The 16210-nt window shown below is 51.3% G+C and overlaps 1 protein-coding gene across 19 annotated transcripts in view; it reads right to left on the reverse strand.

Moving 5' to 3' along the window:
• The window catches only part of PRKAG2 (protein kinase AMP-activated non-catalytic subunit gamma 2), a 279715-nt gene that overhangs the window by 215568 nt on the left and 47937 nt on the right, over positions 1–16210 (reverse strand). The window contains exon 1 of one of the 19 annotated variants that reach the window (XM_070616868.1): positions 14925–15392. The exons of 12 other annotated variants lie outside the window; for them this stretch is intronic. Coding sequence is in view for 2 of the 7 variants with exons in the window: in XM_070616866.1 (XP_070472967.1) it covers positions 9268–9321 (54 nt within the window). In the remaining 5 variants the exon portion in view is untranslated. Of the gene's footprint in view, positions 1–9267; positions 9391–14343; positions 14535–14924; positions 15393–16210 lie in introns of those variants that run through there. 6 more of the 19 variants (XM_070616871.1, XM_070616886.1, XM_070616869.1 and 3 more) reach the window with 6 other exon arrangements.

Consider the following 16210-nt stretch of genomic DNA (forward strand, 5'->3'; position numbering starts at 1 on the left):
CAAGAGCTGAAGTCTGCAATGGTTTCCGCTCAGAATTTTCAGAATATCAAATGTCCATATTTATAAACCCATATACCAAAGGAGTGTTCCCAAACCCTTTCCACAGGTGCCCAAGGCTTCTTCCATCCCCACCTGTGTCTTCCATCTGCTCTCTGTGCCAGCACGTTATGGACTGAAGCAGCAAACACTGGGGTCTTGAGAAGCAGGTGTCTCCTGCACCGAGCACAGGGAGGAGAGCTGCCTTCCTCGGCTCGCTCACCCTCACGTCACCCTGGGGGAGCTGGCTGCTCCACCAGCATTTGGCCACACTTTTCAAACCAAAAGTCCTAACCTACCGGTGGATCATGAAGTCGATTTAGAGGATTACACAACCACTAAAATGTGAATTAGAATAAAATAAGGACGCATCTCACTGTTTCACAAAATTTTTGTTTCAATTTTTCACACAAGCATACACAAGTGCACATCTCACTGCGTTGTGGACAAAACAGTCCGAACGATTCTGCACTGGATGAACGACGAAGCAGTACACGGAGATTTCAGGGAGCAGAGAGGAGCTGACCCTCTGTCCCTCAAGATGTCACGAGCGTGGAGAATGATGAGCACCACCTGTTCTCCTCCGTCCTGGCTGAAGCCCTCTGACCTCTCTTTGTCCTTTGTACCCAGAAATATGCATGGAGTAAGAGAGAGAGAATCACGTCTCTTCGCTGTCATGGGGAGGTGGGCAATTCCTTAGCTGCTCCTCCGACCCCATCTCTCCCTCCCCTTGCCCTCTGAGCAGTGGGCACCGCTGCTCTGACCCACTGTGGGCAGTTGGCTCCTGCCAAGCCCAGCAGCCCCAGGTCACCCCTAGACCCACAACAGTAGTTATACCCTTGGGGGTAACCACCTAGCCAGAGTGCTACCTGTCAGTACCTGTGCCCACCGGGCCCAGGTGCAGACCTCCTGGTCTCCTGATGCCTAAACCCATGGAATCACACAATCATAGGATGTTACAGTTGGAAAAAATCTTCAAAATCAATCCCTTTCTATTCCAGGTGTGGTAACAGATGTCCAGAGAGATTCGAGCGAGTTGCTCAAAGCCACGTAGCAGAGCTGTGACCCAGCCAGAACCAAATCCTGCTGTTGCAACTTCTAGCCAAGTTCTCTTTCTATCACACCATGCTCTTTCTAGCTTATGTCTCCATCATGTAAGATGGTAACAACAACTATCTTACAGAGGCACAGTGCTGATGGAGGCCCCCAGTACAGGGCTGGTTGCACAGTACATGTCAATGGAAATTAGTATACAAGGCCATCCTCTAATGTATGTTCTGTTGGCTTCTTGGCATCCAGTGACAAAGCTCTTGTTCCAAATGGCCTTTCTTTGACATTCGTCAGCTTTATGTGAATTTGTTACTTCCCAGGAACCCTCCACGCTTGTGATCATGGCCATGAGGGTAAGCAGCTGCTCTGAGAACCTTCCAGAACCACAGAAACCTTAGTGTCCTACTGCCAATTGAAGGATGATGGGCGCTCTGCATAGTGGGGCTCCAGGTGCTTCCTACTAAGGTCTAGTGCAGCAGGTACTAGAGACCAGCGGGTCCAAGAGACGGTGTCTGCCCACTTCCCCTTCCTTCCAGGGCAGGACCTGCCGAGGGCCAGGTTGGGCACTCCGTGTGGGAAATCGGAGTTCTCAGGTAGAAGAGGGATGCACCGGGAGCACCTCATGCCCTCCTACAGAGCCCGGTGGCCACTGAAGCTTCCGGGGACCCCATGCTTGGCCAGAGTCCCCACAGGGCAGGTTATTGACACTCAAAATGGTCAAGTGGCTAGCTCTTTTTAAAAATTTATTCTTTGGTCCTTTTTACTAATTTAGCTCCTGTTGTTGAAAAGGAAGCCGAACTGAGCCTATGCCCTCTCTGTGGTAGGCCTGGGAACAGATTCCTGCCCCCACTCACTGTGTCAGTTAGAAACTCACTTCCCATCTCCATTATGTTCTAGGCCATCCCTCCTCCCAGCACCAAGATGACAGGACTCCTTTCCATGTGCCCAGGTTAGGCCCCACAGCCAGGATGGTCACACTGCCCCTGGTAGGTGCACCCTGGAGTCAGGCCCCAGAGGCGGCAGTAAGTCACAGCTGCCAGGGGTTGAGGGGAGAGAGGCTCCTAGGCAGGGGCCGGGGGTTTTAGGGCAGTGAGACTACTCTGATACTGTCATGGTGGGTACACGTCACTACACATTTGTCAAAGCCCATAGAATGTACAACACATAAACTGTGGACTTCAGTTCACAATAATGTGTTCATACAGGCTCATCAATTGTAACAAATGTACCAACTAACACAAGACATTAACAACAGAGGATACTGGTGGGTAGGGGAAGGCCATATATTGGGACTCTCTGCACTTTCTGCTCAATTGTTTATAAATCTAAAACTGCCCCCCAAAAAGTCAATTAACTAAAAGAAAAACCAGTAATAACCACAAACAGCTAGAGACGGCCACCCAATTACCCCTCATACTGTGTTCACCCATCTACCCTTTGTCGTTACTACAGGAGACAGAAGGGAGCCTACAGTCTACCTGAGGGGCCTGACTGAAGCTCCCCCAAAAGGCCTGTGGTCATCAGTCCACCTGGGGACAGAGGCTGGAGCGGTCACTTTATTGCGTGTCCACGGCTCCCCATCCTTCCAGAACACAGGGAAGCAGGTGCAACACCCACACCCAGATTCAGGGTCTTGAGGCTGAGGGCATTTTGTCCAGGGCTTGGCCTTCAGGCAGAGAAGATAAAAAAGTCCAGAGGTGAAAGAACCAGCCGGGGTCGGGCAGCAAGAGGGCCGGGAGGAAAGTCTGAGAACCCGGACCCAATCTCTCAGCCAAGCTGGCCAGTGTGGACCACGTATTGAGGGCTCTGGCCTTCCCACTCCAGATGGAAGCGGGTGCTGGCCAGAGTCACGAGGCAGCCTCAGAAGAGGGTACAAGTCTCAGGGCCCAGCTGGAGAGAGAGTGGGCACAGAGTAGCTTGGGGTTCCTGGTCGGGGACCCATGGCTACAAACCACAGCACTAATGAATCCAAACAGGGAATTTGCTATGTTTTTAAATTTTTTATGTTTCTTTTTTTGTGGCCAACAAACCCATTCCATTCCAGACGGGCTCATTATATAAGGAGGGGAAGGGAGAAAAATGCTGGACACGAGGCCAAAGTCACCAGAAGAGCAGAAACTTCTGGATCAGCTGCTGCTCCAGCAGGGAGTCTGGTACAAAACACAGAGGTTGTTTGTGGTTTTGTTTTTTCAGGGAAGGGGAAAAAAAAGGCTGCTTCTCATATCCTAGGGATTGGGTTAAAAGTCATCATCTCCTAGGAGGACCTGTCACCGAGATGTCCTTGTGTGCAGGATGTGTCCCTGGGCCTCCATTTGGGCTAGGATGGGGCTAGGAAGAAACAGCTCCCTGAGGGTGTCCTCGGCATTTCTCATCTACTCCCTGCTACAGTGGTTTGGGACCTTTCTTTCTCACTGAAAAAGCACAGAAGATTCTGGGTCAGGTCCTGTGGGGATATTCCTAGAGCCAGAGGACCCCTTGGGACTGTCTGTCCCTTGGCAACGACAGCCCTCTCGTTCTCACTCCTGGTCACCATCAGCGTGTCCTGGAAGCCTCTGGACCATGTATCTTTGCCCTTTGAGCCTACGAGGTCCTGGGGACACCTCCCCCTACTTGGAAACATAGAGCTTTACGTCCTAGGTCCTTGTGCCCGAAGTGAGCAGACTCTGACCATCCAGGTGCCGGACATTTCCCAAAGGTCTGTCCTACACTGATCTGGGAGAGGAGCACATCCTTGGGGAGGTCCATGGAGAAGAAAGGGAAACCCCACAGGCGGTGGGGGAGGAACCGGAGCTGCCAGGGACACTCCCAGCTGCCCACGTGGTCCCCTCTTGGTGTGCACACTACCCCATTTTCATGGTTGAAGGACAGAATGAAAGGATCGCGTAGGCCGCTTCTCCCTTGACCGTCTGTGTGCCTCGCTTGGAGGAAAGAATTACCGCTGACTGAAACCCTCCGAGGTCCCTCCGCCTGTGCGAGAAGTGGCCACACCCCTTGCCTGGCATTTGACTCCTCCTAGGACACAGCCTGATCTCACCCTCTGCTTTCTCCTGCCACACTCTTCTGCCTGTGAGCTGTCACACAGCACACCCTCCATCCCTCCCCATCTTCAGATTGGGGGCTCCCGACCCCCACAAGTTCAAGGTTATTATGTACAAACGATTTTAAAGGTAGCACTTAGGAAGGCAGAATTCCTCTACCGTGACAATTGACAATTGAAAATCTTTTGATTGAGTGGAATTTTACATCAGGGGTTCTCACATTGGAGTTTAAGGATCCGCTGTCAGGGCCAGAAAGTTCTTTCACCTCCTGCGTCACACAGTTTGAGAAGGAGCGCTGGCTGACGCCACGTTCTCCTATTGGGACTGACCTCCCCTTTTTCTTATCCCCGTATCGCCTACTCACCCTTCAAGAACTAGCTACAGTCCCACAAGTTTACGAAGCCTTTTCTAACGAGTCCAGTTGGAAATGATCCCTCACTCCAGTGCCTTTTAATACTTGGGAGTTTAAAATAAACTCACTCAAGACTTGTCCATTCACCATTTATATATAAATTTTATCTCCATATACAGTCATGCGCCACATAACGACACCGACGACGGCCTGCATCTATGACAGGGGTCCCGTAAATTAGTACCATATGGCCTAGATGTGTGGTAGACTGTGCCACCTAGTTTGTGTAAGGACACACTAGGACGTTCACACGATGATGAAATCGCTTAACGATGCGTTTCTCAGAACGTGTCCCCATCGTTAAGCAACACGTGACTGGAGATTGTGCGCACTCTGAGGGCAACAGCTATGTCATCCAACTAATTTTTTTGAGTACGTGGATAAGAAGTAAATTCATAGGATTCAAAAGCCAAAACAAAACAACATATAATTGGACGTTGGCTTCTTCCACCCTCATCCCCATCCACGCTGTGCCCCCAAAGTAAGAACTTGTAGTTGCAAATCCAGTTAGAGTTACTTTTTGCAAATGCATACATCGAGTATTTTCCCTCTTTCTCCTACAAAGGGATCCTGTCATATTATATATTCTGCTCCACACCTTGCTTATTGCTTTACCTATCTGGGAGATCTTGCAATATCAGCACATTGGGATTCTTTGAATATCTGCGGCCTATTCCCTTGTATGGAACATTCTAGTTTAACCAGTTCCTGCGATGAGAATTTTGTCCATCTTCATATTTCCAGGACACGTTCCCAGAAGTATGACCGCCGCTCAGAAGGCAACGCATTTACAATTTCTGACAGATGCTGGAACATGTCCTCCTCGGAACGGGACCGTTTTGCTCTCCTAACTGTGGGGCAGGACCGGATCTGTTTCCCCCACAACCTCACCAATACATGACGCTGCCAAACTTCTGGATTTTGCTGGATCAGTGAGAAATGGTATCTGTGTAACCTACATCTGCACCTGTTTATCTAATCTTCGGTGTGCCATCACAGCACAGAGTAAGGACTGCGTGGGACAGTGTTTCTGCAACTGCAGGTAGGACCCAGGTCCTGAAATCAATTCAGTCCAAACAGGCTTTGTTGTCGTTCTTAATAAAATAGAATAGAACTTGAGGAAATCTGTTTTACAGTGTGTCCATCCAACCCGCCCATGATGTGTAGCTCCTCGGCACGGCTCACGGTCACAGTCCGCAGGCCACTGGTGAGGTGGCCTAAAGTACAGTGTGCACGTTGGCTGTGTGGTAGTTTGCTGCCAAGAAGGCCACCATTCATGTCTTCATGTCTCCCATTGAGAAGTTGAGTCTTTCTTCCATCCCTCAAGTTTGGGCTGTTGAGGTCAACAGAAACATAGCAGAAGTGACACCGTGTGACTTCCGAGTTAGGTGGTGAGACTTCCTCCTGGATCTCTTGAAATCTTTCCTGGGAGAAACCAGCCACGTGTTAAGAATCCCACGGCCCTGAGACCACCATGCCACGGGGAAGCTCAAGCTAGCGACACAGAGAGGCAGCACAGAGACGGAGCTGTGCCACCAGCCCAGGCGCCGGACGCAGGGTAAAGAAGCCTGAGAACTCCGGCCTCAGCCACCATCTGACTGACAGCATAGGAGGAACCCAGGTGAGAAGTGCTGGGCTGAGCCAGGCAACCCTGAGACCCGTAATGATCCCAACTCATGTTTCTAAGTTTTGGGTTAGTCTGTGCTGTAGCAAGAGATGTGATGTAGCAGAAAGGGATGTAATCTTGTGACAGTTACTTAATTTCTCTGTGTCTCAGTTTTCTAATCTCTAAAATGGGAATCATAGGAGTGCCTATCAGATTATGAGCGAACATATACAGATGAACACCTAAAACATCTGAGCTAACACATCAAGAGATTACAGTGAGGCATGACGATCACTGGGAAAACGCTAACTGTTACTTCAAGATACTTGACTGACTTTATGGGCGAGATGCCACCATTTAGGGGCAAGCCCAGAGTTGAGCCATAGAATCATCTCTCAGAGCTTCCATTAGAAAGAAGCAGATTCCACTAAACCTTCAAACCTGCCAAGATCCATCCCAAACTTACAGGTAAAGAGGAGGATGGAGGGACTCTGAACCCTTAGTGACAAAGTTAGGGACAAGGAAAAGTCCCTAAAACTGAGAAAGCCTTTGGGGTGTTCTCCAGGTGAGCTCCTAAACTGCTCAAGGGCTGACTTCCTCATTTATTCCAAAAAAAATGAAAAACAAAATAAGGCGGGGGGTGATGCAGGTTGGGGACTTCTGGTGTAGGGTGGGAGATAACAAAAATAGCAGTGAATGCTCTTGCAGTGTTGCCAGTCTTTGGAAAAGTGGAAAGGAAACTGCACACTTGCTCGTGACTGCATAAGCAATGAGGACAGCCAGTCTCCGCTTTTAGCTGGAATTTCAACTCTGTAACACTGACTATCTAGCGCTGATCAGAAGGCTGGCATCAGGAAGGACTAAATGCAAAAATTATTTATTAACAAATGCTTGTTAGACAATCTTTCAAAACTCAGGATGAATAGAAGGAACCAGGAATCTTGGGGGGATTTAAAAAATATGTTAGAGCCACTGATGAATTTATTCACTCAAACTCTGTTAAGTAGCCACCGTGTGTCTGGAATGGTGCTGGATACAGGGCATTCACAGGAAAGACACAGACCCGCCCTCAGTCTCAAGACAGGGCTGGAGGAGGGGACAGATTGCAAAGGGACACAGGGACCTTTTGGGGTGATGGAAATGTCCCATATCAAGATTGTGGTGGTGGTCACATGACCGTCCATTTATCACAACCTGTCTAAGTGTATACTTAAAATTGGTGAATTTTATTGTCTGTAAATTATGTCAGTGAAGCCGACCAAAAAGTGACTGGTCAACCACCACCCATCCCTGTACCCATAGGGGAGAAGAAAGAAAAACCAGCAATCTACAGAACACGGAGCAGATGTCCATGTCATCAGCCCTGGAATACGGAATGTGCTTTTTCACTCAGTGGGAGTGGAACCTTCAAGAAGCAGCTGTGCTGTGCATGATAACTATCCTTTATTCTCTAGCAAAAGTCTCTGGCTTCAGTTGCCTTCTCGGTGCCGGATCACCCTGTTACACCTGTCAGAGAGGGCACGTCTGCCCCTTCTTCCCCACCCGGGATCCGAAAGGCCAGTGTTTCACCTTCCAGAACCCAGGTTAGATGCACAGTTGCTACAGATCTAGGAGGAAAGATATGTTGGATACCAAAAGCCCAATTTCTCCCAAAGATAAATCCCCAACAGTGTGAGATGTCACAAACCTACAGAGGTGCTTAAATTACCGATCCAAAGGCCCCTTACTTGGGTCAAGGCAATATTTAAAAGATTACTGGGAGAGAGAACTCATTAAACACACCCCTTCTCTGAATCGGTAGGTTATTGGATTAGCTGATCTCAGAAGAGGCCCTGAAGGCCTAGGAGAGAGAAGAGAGAAATGCGGATGGGGTGGAGATGGTCAGACAGAAAAAGTGCTTGGGTGAGGCCAGTCCGGGGAGGACTGGAGTGGGGGCCCTAGACATAAAGGAAGGCCCTAGGGGTGGGGAAGGGGAAGCCTAGCGGCACTCAGGGGCTGAGGCCGTGATCCCCCACCACCTCTCCATAAACCGCCCCTTTCCCTCCAGCCACCTAGCAAGTGCAGGGATCACCGAGCACCAAGAACATGGTGGATATGAATGTGATGAAGAACGTCGACCACAGCTAGCTTATCTCAACCCTACATCCTCCCTCGTTGGCACTCCAGATTCTGTCAAAGGGGTGGTCCTGAGACCCTAAGGAGCCTCCACTGTCAGAGGCTAGGCAACGTCAGGTTTATTTCACTGTTAAGTGCATGCAACAGCACTGCAGTTTTCCGGCAGCATTCCAGACAAGGTAGGGCTGGCAGCTCCCAGTCGAGACCCTGGATTAACCAGAGTACCTAGGCATTTGAGATTACTGAAAAATACTCTCTGAATTTTTATTTTTTTCTCAACAGCACAATCATTTCCTTATCTTTTTCCATCAGTGAAATTAGAGAAAGATGATTTGAGGGGAAACTGCTGGACTTGATGCCTAGTTTGACCTTGGGCAAGAAGGTATAGAGTCTTCTTTTTAGGTAAATGAGCAGAGGGGAAAAGGCTGACTCCAGTTCAATGCACTCTAAGGACAAATTCTTCTCTCCTGCAAAGCCAGTCCTCAGTGCATATGAGACACTGCTGAGAACCCAGAAGATTCCCATTCAGTGCGTTGGGATGGGACCCAGGAAGGTCCATTTTAAGAAGCCCCTGGGAGACGCCGGTGCAGGTGAAATAGGCCACACTTGGAGAAACACTTGGGGCTCTGGTTCACTGGCTGAAGTCTTTCCTCCCCACTTACGAGACAGTGGAGGGAAGAGGTGCTCCTCTCCCAAGCAGGGACTGGGGAAGGAGGGAGAGGTGAAGAGGAAAACCAAACAGGCAAGAGTGACCCTCCCTCCTCTCCCAGGCTTGGCGGCGCGGTCTCTCCTCAGGGATGAAGCTTGCAAGTGCAGCAGCCAAGGCCCGGTGCCCTCTCTCCGGGCAGCCGGGAGGAAGAGCATGTCCTTCTGGGACGAGCTGTCAAACAGCTGCCAGTAAGACCACCAAGGGGTCAGGCATAGCCTGGAGGAGTGTCCTGAGACTCTCCCGAGGGACTTGGAAAAGAGGGGTTCCCAGTCCCCTGAGCAGGGCCTCAAAGCCCCCTTACCTGACCCCCAGGACTGACGGGAGCATGCACCTCCTCTCCATCTCCAGGACCCATCCTTCTTTCCAGTGTTTCCCCCGGATTTGTGTTGGAAGACCAACTGGTAAGCGCATTTCAAGGCTCTGTGATTTGAGCAGATAAGTGTGGATGACTCAGAGCGAGTGGGTGGTGACAGATGCCTGCAGCAAGCTCTGAGCCAGGCCTGGCCGGTTCTGGGTGAATGCCTGGCTTGGGTCTTGGCCTAACATGAAGGGCGAATCCCACCAGGGGCCAGAAAGCTCTGGGAATCCGAGTGGACAACCCGTTCAGAAAGGACGAATCCCCAGCCCAGTCCAGCCTCTTCCACCGCCACCCAGCCCCAAGTGGGTACAGGGTCAGCAGCAGGGGCATCGGGACGCCCGTGGCACTCGTGGCAGGAGCCAGACTGGCCTCACTCCAAAGGAGTGGTTGCCACCCTGCCCGTGTGTTTGGGGGTCTGTGCAGGGGCCGTGCCATGCTCTCTGGCCAGCGTCTGGGTACTGGAAGCTTCCCTTTCTTCTCTGTCTTTTGGGTCTCAAAAGCACGAATTCCTGCTCTCTTCTAAAATGCAGACACCCCTCCAAGGACACCCCTCCAAGGACACAAGCAGACTCCCTATCAGGTCAGTCCTGAGTCTGAAATAGGAAAGCTCACCTGGCTTCTGAGATGTCAAGTACTCTTCTCAGGGGAGAGGTTCCGTTACCCAGGAAACCCACCTTGTTTCCTGCCAAAGCTGGGTGGGGAAGTATTAGGTAGTACTAATGGCAGTTAAAGGATTATAGTTAACTTAGTTTTTCAATGAGTAGACATCACCCTTCTGATCCTTATTGGTGAAAATATTCCTCGAAATGTCTTCACAGGTCTCCCGGCTCTGCTAAGAGGCACTGGGTGGGCAGGTACCACCTGTAGGACGGCTCTGGTCTGTGTAAGGAAGATCTTCCACCTCCACCAGCCCCAGAGCTGCAGGCAGGGCAGAGTGGCGGGAAGTGTCCCAGGGTCTCATCTGGAGGGAGCCTTTTTGCCTTAAGGCATGAGACCTCATGTTTTGTCATCTCTTTTTCTTCCCAAGAGAGTCCTGCACCCAACATGGCTCATGGAAGATTCTGGTGCTGGCCCTGGTTAATTGGAGTGTTGTGCACTGTCCCCACACTCAGTGACTCCAGGGGAGCATTCTGATTGTTTCCTTAGGATCTTTTCCCCAACACAGGTCTCCCTTCCACCTTGGAAGTCCCAGAACACCCCAAATGCCCACAAGGGTCAGCCCCAGTTTTACTTCCGGTCGTGAAAGTATGACTCCGAATGTGACTCAGTCAATGCAGCTTGCACATCAAGGAGAATGTCTGTATTTAAGGTCAAAAAACATGAGCTGTTTGGATTATGGGAAAAGAACCAGCCCCACAGAGCTTTCTGAGGCTTGGTGCTTCATCTCTCTCCTTAGCTCATGATTCTGTGTCTGGTTCTCTCTCCAAAAGCAGTGAAACCCTGTCCTAGGAGCTCCCAAACCACAGGCGCCCTAGACCCAAAAGAAAAGGAGGAACGCACTGGGAGAGAGCGCGGACCCCCAACTCTGCAGCCCGCTGCTCTACCCAACCTGGGCTGCCAGGACCCCCACCAAGTTGGCCCCCCCGACACTGCGGTGGGGTAATTGCGGGCGCTGCCTGCAGACGATGGGGCTGGCTGTGCTCTGACTGCCTCGCCGGGTGTCTGTTCTCTTATTTACTGGAATCTGCACAGCGCAGCCCTAACTCACGGGTGACTAACGAGCTGAAGTCATTATTACTAGGCAGATGGCAGACTCCCCTAAAAGCAGACATCAAACAATAAAATGCCACCACATACCTCGCCTGCAAAGTAAAATCAAAACAAAAATCCAAGTCTGGTTTTGTTTCTCTTCTCCTTTCTTCCCCCCACCCCCGCCCCCGCCCCCGCCCCCCCATGCTGTATCTTAGCATGAAAGATGCCAAAGGCAATCAGGAAAGGAATTTATGATCCGGGGAAGATAATGCAAACATGCCACCGTGACCTTCAGGAGCCGGCTATAGCAGGGGAACCACATGCAGAAAGCAGACAACCGGCCCGAGACAGCAAACTGCCCACACGGGCCAGGCGGGGCAGGAGGGAGCAGCCAGACATGACCACCACCAGGGACAGGTGGGGAACTGGCCAGGCTGGAGCAGCAGGGGAACTAGATGGACCCACCAGAACCCAAAGCCCTCCCGCCTGGACTTCCTGATGATTAATCAGAAGGATAAGACCTACAGAATCATATCAGAAAACTCAGTCCCTTCCAGGCACTGCTTTGAGAGGTATTCTGCTGGGCTCAGCTGGGGCCCTCCACACTGAACACTCACCTAAAGGGAGGGGCCTGCTGTTTACTGAGCATCTATTATGTGCCCAGAACTGGTCACACCAACCCTGTGAGGCCTTATTGTTATCTCCATTTTTAGAAGAAAAATCAAGCTCAGAAAGATGAAATAATTCGCCCGTGGTCCCAAGCTAGTAAAGGGTAGGAGACAGACTCCAACTCCAGTCTGCCTCCCGAGCCCAGTGCTGAGAAGCTCTGGGGTCAAGCGGGGAACATCGCTGGGTTCTTGGGCGTCAGGTGCTTGAGATTCGATTATACCCTTCTGGTAACTTAGACTTTAGTAATTGAGGTGAGAGCTCTGCAGTCTGTCATTAAACCCCTTTAGGGCTCTAGGGCCTTAAGTCAGGCTCATGGGAAAGAAATTTGGTCCAGGCAGACAAAAGGTTTCTGGAGCACAGAGAGTTCACCCCCCGTGTGAGAACGTGAGACCCTGGGGAAGCGCTGAGCTTTCCAGGAGCCACTTACCTGTGGGTCCTGCTTAGGTTTCTTGCTAAGTCACCGTGCCATGATGACAGCTAGGATACAAGTTTCTCACTGCCAGGCGTTTGCCACACGCCCGTACAGGGCAGTGGGAGGGACAACTTCGGAGTCAGGAGCCTGCGTTTGAACCCTAGTTAGCCACTGACCAGCTACACAATCTTGGTAAATGATTCAAGTTCACAGGGCCTCAATTTCCTCATGTGTAAAATGAGGCAAACCTCCCAGGATTGTCATGAGAATTAAAATAATTAACAGCCATGAGCATGTCAAGCATAGTGTCTGGTGCCTAATACACAGTCAATAAATATAACCAAAATATAAACAGCTAATAGCAGTTTAAAAGGTGATATGGAGACAGACCCTTCTAAGAAACGAAAACCTGAGCCGACCATGGGGAGTTATCAATTAGATCAATCTACAAGAACTAACTGAATGCAACTTCATACAGAATAATGCATAAGACAAAAGTATTGGCATTAACCTGTACTAGCCCACAGGCTGAGTATGAGGAAATGCTAAAGGGGTTTGCTAGAAGGGGATGGGGCAAGACCAGTCCATGCGGGCATCTTGTGGGAGGAGATACTGGAATACTTCTAAAGGAAGAAAAAGGTCTATAGATTGAAAGAGTAGTTGAGGAGGCTGGAAAAATCCAAGAAGGATTCCATTAGTTAACAACCGAGCTGAATGAGAACCCAAAATTTGTACCTCCATTTTCAGGGGTCGATACCCGGCTATCTAGGACCATTAATTGATGAGGTCAAGACAAGCGTGTTATTCATCTTGGAACGGCCAGTGCCTGGCACATGGGACTCAAGAGCTTATTTCAGTAAAGAGCTGATTTTAACACGGGCCTGGGGACCAGACCTGAGAGAAGCCCATGGCCTGGGATGCTGACTGGCCCACCATTCTCAGTCTACCGCCTCCCTCCACCCCACCCCACACCTCAATAAAGACCAGGTTGAGCTTCAGGCTACCTGGCTTTACTTCCCAGCTCAACCCTTGTGACTTCAGGCAAGATGACACGATTAAGTGCCTTAAATATCCTAGATTTTCAATTATCTTTGATGAATGAATTTAACTCTTCTATAAAAAGGAGTTTACACCTGTCTCATAGGTCTAATGTTGGGCTGAAAAAACAAATGAAAAGCCCCACCTTAGATTTATCCAGCCCTTGGAAGTTTCCCTGCAAAATGGGGCAGCAGCTGGCAAGATGAGAAGTCCTAGACCCAACAGGCCAAGTTTCCACGCCTCTCCGGGTCAGTCAGCCAACTGGGCTGTTCTCAGAGTCAGAAGTCAGCCTGCTGAGGGTCCATGGAGCCCACGGGGCCCTGGTTCAACCTCGCTGCATCTGTTCACCGTATACCCAGGAAGCCTCACCGGCTGAGCCCTCCGTCCCGCGCCCTCTGCTCCCACAGTCCTCTTACCAGCCGCACCTCACAGCCTCTGGAAGGCTCCCCTCGCCAGGTGCTGGGCTCTGCCCTGCTCTCAGGCGTAAGCTCCCAGTGGCACCACTCTGTCTGTGTCGTTCCTGTTGTCCCCCCGGCACAGAGGGCTGCCCGCTGAGCCCCAGCCCCTCCACACAGTCCTCTCCCAGCTGCTCCCAACCCCCGGTGCTGTCTTCAGCACTTAGAATTGGCCAGAAGCCAGTGCTCAAGTCTCTTCTAGCCCCCGAGCCTTGAATTGTCTAATATTCTTTTCTCCCCACCTAGATTGTACATTCAGAAGCACAGAGTCAAGCCTCATTCTTCCCCAGGTCCGTCCCAAATACCAGGACTCAAATACCAGCAATCATGGACTCTAAGCTGAGTTCTCTTCACACACAACTAGTGCAGCCCCTGGCTTATGGGAGGGGATTGAAGGGCAAACAAAACAAAAACAAAAACTAAAAAACTGAAGCGGCTTGCTCCTAGCCCCCTGCATAGTGTCAGCAGTGGTGGAGGCAGGGGCCCACGGGGTCTCCGACTCCAGCCCCTTCCAGCCCGCAGCTCTACTTGTTGCCCCGCAGGCTCCTTCCACAGTGAGGGCTTCTGGTTCTCGGCTGCCACCCTCCTCCTCCCCACCTGAGAGCAGACAAGCCTCCACTCTGTCACGGGGGAGGACGTCTCCCACCTTCCCTTCTCTCCCTTCCTCCTCTCCCCTTCTCTTCCTATTTTCTGTTTCTTCAATGTATCCCCATAAGTGAAAAGCAACAAGTACTCTTGCTAGATAGAGCTCACCCTCTTCCGGCAGGAGAGCAGCCGACTCGTGTATGTGGTCAAGAGCCTTCCCAGGGACGACACAGGCCATGCCCAGAGGCCCCCACATCATCCCCAACCTTCTCTGTTTGGGACAAATTTAATAAATGATGACTCAGGGAAAGGGAGAGAAGGTCGACACTGCTAAGATTTCAGCGAGGGAACTTGAAGGCAGGGTTGAAGGTGGGGAGGACACCCCACACTCAGCAGCCGGCAGCTCCCGCTCCCCGAGAGCTGGGCGGGGGAGGAGGGACTGAACTCAGAGAAGGAACAGAGATGAACACGCCCACACACACACACACACACCACCTTCACTAGTTATTCTCTTTAAATCACCAAGAAAAAGTTATGTAAGAAGAAAACATACAGCGCCGAGGTCGGGAAGGAACATTCGGTTCTGCCTGGGGGTGTTTAATTTACTAAGAGGCTCCTGGAGAACAAAGCGACAATTCAGCATCAGTCTTGCGTACAGAGGAGACAAAGCATCATAAGGGGAAAAGCCGTACACACGGGGACGTGCAATCACCACGCATCCAGAAATCCTGCTCAGAAGGTCTGCTTACTCAGCCCAAGCGGTGCTGGAGGTCTCCTCTTCCCGGGTGCTAATCAGAGGCGCAGGGCTGTGAAATGCTGGCTGACAAGATGCAAGTGATGGGAGACACACAGCGCTCCCAGCTCTGAAAAATCCTGCTGCCTCGCTGGCTCCAAAGGTCCATGAGAGAAGGGGTTTCCCAGCCCCTTCAGCACAGGCAATTTCTAGGGCTCGGCTGCTCTCTGAGCTGCTGCCACTGCACGTCTGCAACAGATGGGGACCGGGGCTGGGTGTGTTCCCAGGCCCCAAAGCAGCGCAACAAGAGGACAGCAGACAGCATGAGCTGGCCTGAGACAGCGCAGGCAACAGTCTTGTTGGCTAGAGCTGGTGTGCTGCTTAAAACACAGGCAGAGCACGGGCAGATTCCCTCATTGACGGGACTGCAGCAAACCGTCATTACCACCTGTGTCAGGGGCTGCTGGGGAGGCAACTCCTTACTACACAGGCAAGGGAGCAGGAGGGAGGGCCCAGCGAGGTCTTTTAAAAAGACAGGCAGCAGGACGAATGAAGGCAGGAGAGGCCCATGATGCAGCAGATAATGGCATCTGGGCTCACTGGGGGTCCTCTGACCAGCACAGCCCCCTGCACTGTCCCCATTTCCCTTCAAGGAGAGGCTGCTTATCTTCAGAGGAAAACAGCACGGTGGCGTCAGAAACCTCAACTCCCTGGGGATCCCTGCCCTGGGAATCTGGACGATGCAGTCTTCTCCCTGGCAAGAATGATGGCTAAGGCCTTCCAAAAGGTTCTGCTGGTGACATTCCCATTTGAATCCCTGGGCCCCCAACTATGACCAGACAACCTGCGCACTTGCAGAAGGCAGCATGGTTCCTGCCTGTATTAACCCCGTCTCATTTTCTGTGATTCTGATGCTTTCATATCTGTGGCCTCACTGAACCCGGGGGACTGCCCCTCTCAGGGTCAGCCAATCCCTACATATGGTAAACTGCTCACCTGGAAGCATGCCTTTCATATGCAAACCAGTCGATCAGAGCCCATAGCCCCACACCTCCTCCAGCCGGGTCACACACTCTGGGCCACTGTCCCCCTGCCCTAATCACCTCAGCGCAGGTGCCAGACAACTGGGACAGCCCCTGCACCCAGAGCCCACTGAAATGATTCAAACCAGGCAATCCTAAGCCTGCTTTCCCTGCCTCGCCTGTTCCTTCCCGTAGAAACCACAACCAAGGCTCTTGCCCACATCTTCCCCTGGCTCCTTCAGCCTCCTGACCCATCCTGGGGCTGCCCCGTGTGGTCTGG

This window comes from Equus przewalskii, chromosome 4, assembly GCF_037783145.1.
Source record: "Equus przewalskii isolate Varuska chromosome 4, EquPr2, whole genome shotgun sequence".
In the NCBI taxonomy this organism is placed as follows: domain Eukaryota; kingdom Metazoa; phylum Chordata; class Mammalia; order Perissodactyla; family Equidae; genus Equus; species Equus przewalskii.